Source organism: Lutjanus erythropterus, chromosome 15, assembly GCF_056507025.1.
Source record: "Lutjanus erythropterus isolate fLutEry1 chromosome 15, fLutEry1.hap2, whole genome shotgun sequence".
Lineage (NCBI taxonomy): Eukaryota > Metazoa > Chordata > Actinopteri > Lutjaniformes > Lutjanidae > Lutjanus > Lutjanus erythropterus.
Window position 1 is genome coordinate 5,546,077 of NC_139331.1, and position 8,599 is coordinate 5,554,675.

Genomic DNA, 8,599 nt, shown 5'->3' on the forward strand with positions numbered 1-8,599 from the left:
TGTATTATTAATAGATTAAATCAGGAATTATGATGTCTTGTTTGATATTCTTTATTGTTTTTGCTTCTGTTGTCAGAAAAAACAGCGCGAACTGCCTTACAATAAGATTCAACTAGAACCTCCTGTATGTGCTCATAAACCAGAGTATTCTAAGTTCCTAAATATTTTTCAGTAAACATTTAACATTATTGGGAAATGTGAAAGTACTGATGAATGTCACAAAAGTTCTTAAATTGTCTGCATGCACAATTTAAGATCAAATCTGTTTGTACAGACGAGGTTTCTGAGGTTTGTCTCCGTATAGCCTGACTGCTGTCATTACGCCTTGATAATCTAGCCTGCATATTGTCTCCCCTTCATCTACTACTCTCATCCATCTACACCAGACACTCAGCCTGCCCTGCACTCCCTGTTCTCCACCCACATGCCCCCAGACGCACCTTGGGGAGATCTGCACTCTACTGAGTGTGCTCTTCTTGTTTTTCCACTTTCATTCTGCCCATATTCACCCAGCTGTAAGTTTTATTATGATTATGATATTAATGCCAGGGAGACAGAATAAAGATTAATGAGTGGTTCTTACAGCTCTATAATCCAAGACAATGAGTAACCTATACTGAAAGCCTTTCCTTTATTCTAGAGAGTCTCTTTACAGCCATCTGAAGGCAGCAGGTATCTGTTCCATCTGCAGTCTCTAATTGAAATGATGTTGTCACTGACAGGCATAGTTACATATTACAAATCTGCCAGTTAAATTATGTGCAACAAACACTACATTCTTGCAGAATACCACAGAATCATCTATGCTTCAAACTTGCTTTGATCAATTACCTACAAACCCACTGAACAGTTCATAGATCAATTAAATCTTCTCGCTCTGCTAATAACTCCCTCAGGACAGTCCTGTCTGCTCCTTCCAGTTCTCCCCCCCGGTGTCTTCATCCAAAAAAAAAGACAAAAAAAGAAAAAAAGAAAAGAAAAACTGGCAATGGTGAGATGCGCCATCTTATTTTTAACAAGTCTGAGTGAAGTGTGGCCTGGAGCTCCGCGTTTTTAATTACAATCTGCTTGTTGATTCTGATGCCACGTGCGATGTAATAGCTATTTGTGAGTCCAAATGCTCCTTCAGATCCCAAAAGCTAACCACAATGGTGGAACCTGTCAACCTCTTCAAAATCATTTCTGTCTGTAGTGAAGCATCAATGGCCCTTTTCCACTTAACACCGCTGTGAACCCGGGCTTTCTTTCAGCTTCAGCTACAGCTTTATTTTATTTTGAGCCAGCAGGTGTTAATGGGCTTGGGCCTTCAACCTTTTGGCTTAAAGCAGGAACAGAAACCCTTCTTTTGCGTTACATCCACCCAAAACATGCCACTTCAGTGTAAATGTACCGCCCATTTTGAACAAGTGGGAAGTTGGACTATCATGCGATATAAAGTCTGCATGCCAGCTTGGCACCAAGGACCTACTGCATAAGCTGTGGAACATCGCCACTTCTCCTACTATATGTTTAATCACCTCCTCATTCCAGCAGATGCTGCAGATGCTGTCGATTAGTCGATGAACATTATCCTCTGTCCAGACAGTGATAAAACTGGATGGATGAGAAATAAGCTGCTATGCTGACATCTCTGCTTAAACTACCAGCGTCAATCTTCTTGTCCAAAGCCAGTTAAGCCCTGCCTATGACCCTTGACTCTGCCTCAGGCCGTGGGTAGTCCTGTATAGTCCTGCTTGCCCCATGGTCCGTTGCTAGCCATTGGTTCCTGGAAACTGGTCCTAACATAGCTCTCCAAAAGGCCCATTTTCTGTCTGATAGCAGAAACGTGGCCATTGAAGCAACAAAAGGGGATACATTCTTTCTTCTAGTAGAGTGATTAGCTTAGCTGTTCTCCCTGGCAACATAATCTAGGGTAGCATCCAGGCATCCATGAAAAAGATGATTCACATGGTTGAGCTGAGTTAGAAGTTAGCAACAACTCAACTAGATAGTTGACATCTAAATAAGATATGTCATGTGCTGGCTGAGTTATTAAAAACAAATAACAAAAAAACATGAAAATCATATCTAAACAAAGATGGAAAAAGTAATTATGTACCAGCCAGGTTTTGGAGAGCTAGTGAGGTTAGGTTATTGTACATGGAGCAAAGTCACTGGTGGATGACAGAGATAACTTGAAGTTAACAATAGCACGATGGCAACACCTCAGAGACCATAAACCTCCAAAGAGTGGGAGCATTTTATTTCTAACTCAGCCAAAAAGGCAGTGAATTTGCAAAATTGAGCTTGCCTGACATGGGAGCACATCAGTTATTCTGGAGCATCTGACGAAGAGGCTCATTGGCTCTCTAAATGATGAAGACATATGCTAGCTAGCTATCTTAACAAACCATATTACTTAACATTATGAGCTGTAATGCTTCTATACATTTTCTCATGATCAATACATTCTTAATGTCGTTGAGAGTAGCAGATAAGTAACATTCATTCCTCCCATCTTCAACTGCTTATCCAAAATCGGGTCACTGAGGTAACAGTTCCAGCAGGGGACCCCAGACAACCCTTTTCTCCAGCTACATTAGCAAGCTCTGACTGGGGGATCCTGAGGTGTTCCCAGGCCAGGGCAGAGATATAATCCCTCCATGTAGTCCTTGGTCTGCCCTGTGGCCTCCTCCCAGCTGGATGTGCCGAGAACATCTCCCTATGGAGGCGACCAGGTGGCATCCTTACCAGATGTTCCTCATGGATGACTGAGCTTCTCACCCTGTCCCTAAAGGAGATGCCAGCCACCCTCCTGAGAAAACCCATTTCGGCCGCTTCTATCCGCAATCTCATTCTTTCGGTTATGACCCAAGCTTCATGACCACAGGTGAGAGTAGGAACAAAGATTGACTGGTAGATTGAGAGCTTTGCCTTCTGACTAAACTCTTTTCGTCACAATGGTACGGTAAAGCGGACACAATACCGCTCCCACTGCTCCAATTCTCCGGCCCATCTCACACTCCATTGTCCCTCACTCAAGAACAAGATCTGAGATACTTGAACTCCCTCATTTGAGGCAAGGACCCATTCCCTACTCGGAGTAGACAATCCACCGGTTTCCTGCTGAGAACCATGGCCTCAGACTTAGAGGCGCTGATCCTCATCCCAGCCCCTTCACACTCGGATGCAAACCAATCCAGTGAGCGCTGGAGGTCACAGACGGATGATGCCATCAGAACCACATCACCTGCAAAAAGCAGCTTTGTAATCCTCAGGCCACTGAACTGCATGCCCTTCCCCCCCATGACTGTGCCTCAATATCCTATCCATGAAAGTCATGAACAGAATTGGTGATAAGGCGAAGAGAGAAGAGAGTCTGACTTATTACCCAGAACCTGGACACAGCTCCCACTTTCTATGCACAAAGATTGGATGGCCCTGAGCAGTGGCCCCCTCACCTCATACTCCCACAGCACCTCCCACAATGTCTACTGTGGAACCCGGGCATATGCCTTCTCCAAATCCACATAACACATGTAGACTGGGTAGGCTGATCTGTTGTTCCATGACCGGGGCGGAACTCCACAATCTTAAACATTTTTCATGATGATGTTTAAGTATTCATCTTTAGTGTTAGTCAGCATCAGTGTTGCCAATTATTTTCCAATGAAAGTAGCTAGCATTAGCTCCAAAAGTCACTAAAGTCACAAAATGATATTGGGTACTCATTTGCATGTTGGTGACATCGTCACACAGTATTTGCATAAAGTTTGTGTTGCTGCAGCAATCAGTGAAGATGATGATCACCTTTAGCCATGTAAATTCTTTAGCCAGATCATCACAAACACACTACAGGGACATCATATTTGAAGTTAAGTAAAAAAAAGAAATCTACAAAGGGAAGGAGAAGATCAAACAAACTAATAAAATATTTACAAGATCAAACTATTTAAATATTTACCAGATGAAGCATATTGTTCATATTTCTACATTTATTTCCTGATTCCTTTAGAGATGAATTCTTTTTTAATGGCACTCCGATGACTGCCTATAGGACCACTCAAATTCAGAGATCCAGATGGAGGGAGTAAGAAGGGTGATAAAACTATTTACATATTTACAAACTACAGGATACATAGAGATTCACTACAGTTGAATTCCCTCCCCTCAGTGAGCAGTGTCCCCCTGGGTCATGTATAGAAGGGAACCCCTGATTTGCAAAACTCTCGCAAGATCATATTTAGAGTTAAATGGTCACTCTCTCAAGATTTGTCACAGGTCAGGGGTTCCCCTCTATGCAGACTCGTCCTCCTGCCTGCCAGCATGGCACAACAAGAGGAGTGAGACCCCTACACTGTTTGCAATGTAAGTTGCTAAATTTGTTCATTTTCGGAAATAAAAGTCACCAAAAGGTCTGAAAAGTCACTAAATCCAGTGACAAAGTCGTTAAGTTGGCAACACTGGTGACTAGGCATGCCACGATTCACTCAACTCATGATACAATTCGAATCGTGATTCAGGGTTCACGATACAATTCGAATCATGATTCAGGGTTCACGATACAATTCGAATCACGATTCGAATCATGTACAACACAAAATAAATTTACAGGAAAATGGCTGATTTTTTTATTTTTATTATTTCTCTTACACAAATCCAGCCTTTTCCTTTTTAACAATACTGTAGTGTTTTCTCGTATGCTCTTTTCAATACAGTAGATTAGAACTAGCAGCAAATGACAAAAATAATTGTATCAGTTCTCTTCTTTTTTTTTTACAATACTGTTTTTTTTCTTATCCTCTTTATACCTGCATAGCAAATGACTGGAAAGTGGATTTTTTTTTCAGGGAACCAACTTCTTGCATAGTTTGCATATTGTGTTTGTCTTGTCTATTATCTTTTCTCCTTTTTCATTTACTGTCTTTGGGAAGTCAAAATGTTTCCACACCTCGGACTTGAAATTGCTCAGTGCATCCGCAATTTCAACCTCGCTTTCGAGTTCGACCCCCGCCATGACTCATGCTTTTCTTTTCTCTCGCTCGCTCTCTGCTCGCTGGCTGCTGCACTGTTTGTTTATAACCTGCATAGGCACGCTGCGCACCCCGACTTCCTGTTTTAGCTGGAGCGGCGCTAGCACGTCACACGTAGCGTAACTCAAGTGCGCCCTCTGCTGGCCTGGTGGCCACAACGCGATTCATGGTTTAATTAAATTGATTCAAATCGTATTTAAAAAAATAGATTTAAATCGATTTTTTCAAAAATCGCAGCATGCCTACTGGTGACCACAGGTATAAAACAACCTCAAGCTAAATAAGCTGGGAGCTAAATAAGAGCCAGTGAGTAGTCTTGTGATTTATAATCAGGATTATTTGTTTCAATAATTAATAGATTATTTGACAAAATAGCTGTTGGTTGCAGCCCTGATCTGGTGATTATTAGTGAGGTGAAGAGTCTATTATCAACCAGAACCAAGGCAATCCTGCAGGCAGCAGACAGTAGGGACTATTTTCAGGAATTAGATGAGGTGACTGGCTCCCTGACACTAAAATAAACTCATAACGACTGGCATCAGATCCAGGGCAGCTCACACCTCACCAGGGCTAACTGTTGTCACCTACTCATATTGATCCCTCTTGACCTCATCATCTTGCCAGCCCCTGAAGCACCAACACTGTTAACAGTGACACTCTGACAACATTTCTTAAAAGATTGTTTCCTAGCAGCCTAGCACCGGGGATATTCACATAATAACATGTTTTTTGACAAACACTTCTAGACATAAAGAAGAGTAACATGTTTTTATGTGGTATTACTATTTCAATAACAGTTTTCTGCAAAACAAACAGGCATAAATCAGTCAACAGAACTGGAAAATGGCAGGATGCCCACAGGGGGGTAGAGCACACCTGTCTCCCCCTACCCAGGCAATATTCAGTGAGATTAGTCTGTTGTTGTTCACTTCTTCTTGTGTTTAACCGTCAAAGGAAAGGCAAGAAAGGAAGGGATGTTCAGCAAAATTCCCTCTGGCAAAATGTCCCAAACTGCAAAGCCATAACCACATCATCAATGTTTCATTAAGATGGTAATAAATTATTGAATCTTGAATCTTTCACCTGGTTGTAGATCAGTGGTTCCCGACCATTTTTCCCTGGAGCCCCCCCCCCCCCGTACTTGTATCTAAGGAAAGTTGAGGCCCCCCAGCCCGAACACATGGACAAACACAATAAAAGAAAAAGTGATTCAAGTCCAAAATAAACATCAATTAAATTATTTCCATAGTTAGAATATACATGTCTCTGTTCAAGGATAACTTAAATCTTCATTTCTTTTAACTTTTTCTTTTTCAAATTAAGAAAAAAAGGCAAAAAAAATGAAAAAAATGAAAATGAGAAAAAAAACAATGATCCTTATATTATTCTTTATTAATGATTAATCATTCAATCAATTGTTAGCATTTCTAACTATCAAATCAGGGTAATGCACAAAATTCTCAGTCCTAATAGGAAGCCAAGTTTACATATTGACAGGTGACTCGTTCTGAAAAATTAAACATAATTTTGGTTGATAATAGCACAATTACATCTGATTTAATACAATGAAGAGTAGTGAAATAACATTTTTTTAATATAAATATGTCATTTAGTATAACTAAGGTAGAAAAGATTTAAATGCTTGAAGAAAGCTTGAATTTGACTTTGGAAACAGTGTACGAACCCTGAAAATTTGATTGCAGTTGACATGTGTACGTCTGATTTTGAGGACCTCCGAGCAGACAAAGTCTTGGGGACCCCCTGTGATTTCTTGCACCCCCCTTGACCCCAGGTTGGGAGCCAACGTTCACAGTCAGCTGTTGTTGCCTTGTCTGAGGCACTCCCACCATACAGGTCAGTGAGGAAGGTAATTTTGCCATTGGGAGCCGCACCTGTTAGAGCCTTCAGTGTGGTCCGTCTTTTGTACTGGCTGTAGAAATCACTTTTTGTGTCAAGCTTCCCTTTGTTTGACACAACAACCTTGGTGCAGTCAGCTTCTATCCTAGTTAGGAAGCTGCAAGAGGTCTGGTTGTGTTGTTCTCAAACAGACCAACATACAAAATGTCACAAAGAGCATCGGTTACTGTGGCTGTTAGGGTTGGGCTGATGGACGTTCATCAGCCCCTCATGGCTGATGGCCATCAACCAGTGACCCCTCTACCATCATAATATGTGGGGTAGGGATGGGAACCATTTTAGCACTCATGATGGTTGAGGATTAAAATGTTTCCTGCTGTTTTTACTCACCTTATTTCTTTGCACTGGGAGCACTTTTTATTTGAACACTCATGTCTTAATTCAGTAGAATATTTTTGCATTCATCTCAGCCTGTGGACTGTGTAGCCCAGCCAAACTGGTGTGCAGGTATCTCCTTGCCGTTTGCACCAAGGATTTGCTTTTTTGATGCCCCGTGTAGGCGCAGTTTCACAGAACTCTGATGAATTAACCATTTTAGACCCAACAACTATATCATTGACCATCACAGTGTTTGACTATGGACAAATGCCTATGCGACACTTAAAATCTTGTTTCAAGGTCTACGTGGCTGCAATTAAGGTTAAGCTTCATTAATTCAAGAACAACTGGCTGAAGAGGGGCTTAATTTGAATGGTCCATTCAGAAAAATATTGTTGCTCAAAATGCTTCCAAAAACAGGATGACGAAAACAGCATCTGTATCTGTCAATTTGGTGAAATATTGGTCTCTGTCAGGGTTGGAGGAAATTTAACAGAAGGAAACAGTTTTCCTCTATTTCTCTAATTGTTTTTTCAGTTTCTCATTCTCTTCTCTCAGCATGTCATTCTCTAACCTCAAGCACCATGAGGCTTTTTCAAGCACTAGTAGGGGGCCGTGCAGATGCAATGTCACCATCATGTAGTTGATCTGTTCCTTCAACCTCCCCATCAGCAGGGACCATTTGTTTCTAATGATCTGGGGTATGGCAGAGGTGGCCAGTCAATTGGAAAGCCTTCTCCTCATTTCTTGTGAATTACAAAAGCCCAGAAGCTTTGCCATCGGGGGAAATGCCAATTGCACACCCTAGAATTGCAGTTTAGGGTGACAGGAAATTGATCGTCATTACTTAAATACATCTAATTTGCATGGAAAAGATGGAGCAGCCATCATATAGACCAGGGGTGTCCGGTCTTATCCACAAAAAGTGCCAGTGTGGCTTCAGGTTTTCTTTCCAACCAAGGAAGACCACACCAGACCTGACTCGCTTAATCAAATGATTCCAGTCTTCACGCAGTGGGTTAGTCATATCAGTTGTGCTCTTGCTTTGTTACAAAAAAAACCTGCTGCCACTCTGGTCCTTTGCAATTATCATAAGACATAGTCAATATAGGCTATGATTTTTATTAACCAGCATCTTCCTGTTTCATGTCAGGCCCTCCTCTGTGCCACCTAGCTAAGGTTAGCTAGCTAACATTAGCACCCACTGGCAAAAGTGAAACCTCGCGTTGTAGTTAATCTGTTCCACCATCTGTGTGTTCAGTGCCTGTGTAATCCACTGAAAATAAGAAATGTTGTTTTTCTTACCTTAGAATGAACCCTTTATATCTACAGATGGAGTCTGCCATGTTGCA

General features: G+C 41.6%; 1 protein-coding gene across 1 annotated transcript; it reads right to left on the bottom strand.

The window, feature by feature from the left end:
- Positions 1-4,999: 4,999 nt before the first annotated feature.
- LOC146313914 (uncharacterized) lies at positions 5,000-7,833 on the bottom strand. Its single transcript, XM_084738199.1, is given in 6 exon segments — positions 5,000-5,157; positions 6,818-7,051; positions 7,538-7,585; positions 7,588-7,652; positions 7,654-7,817; positions 7,819-7,833. Coding segments are annotated over 6 exon segments (684 nt in total).
- Positions 7,834-8,599: the final 766 nt, after the last annotated feature.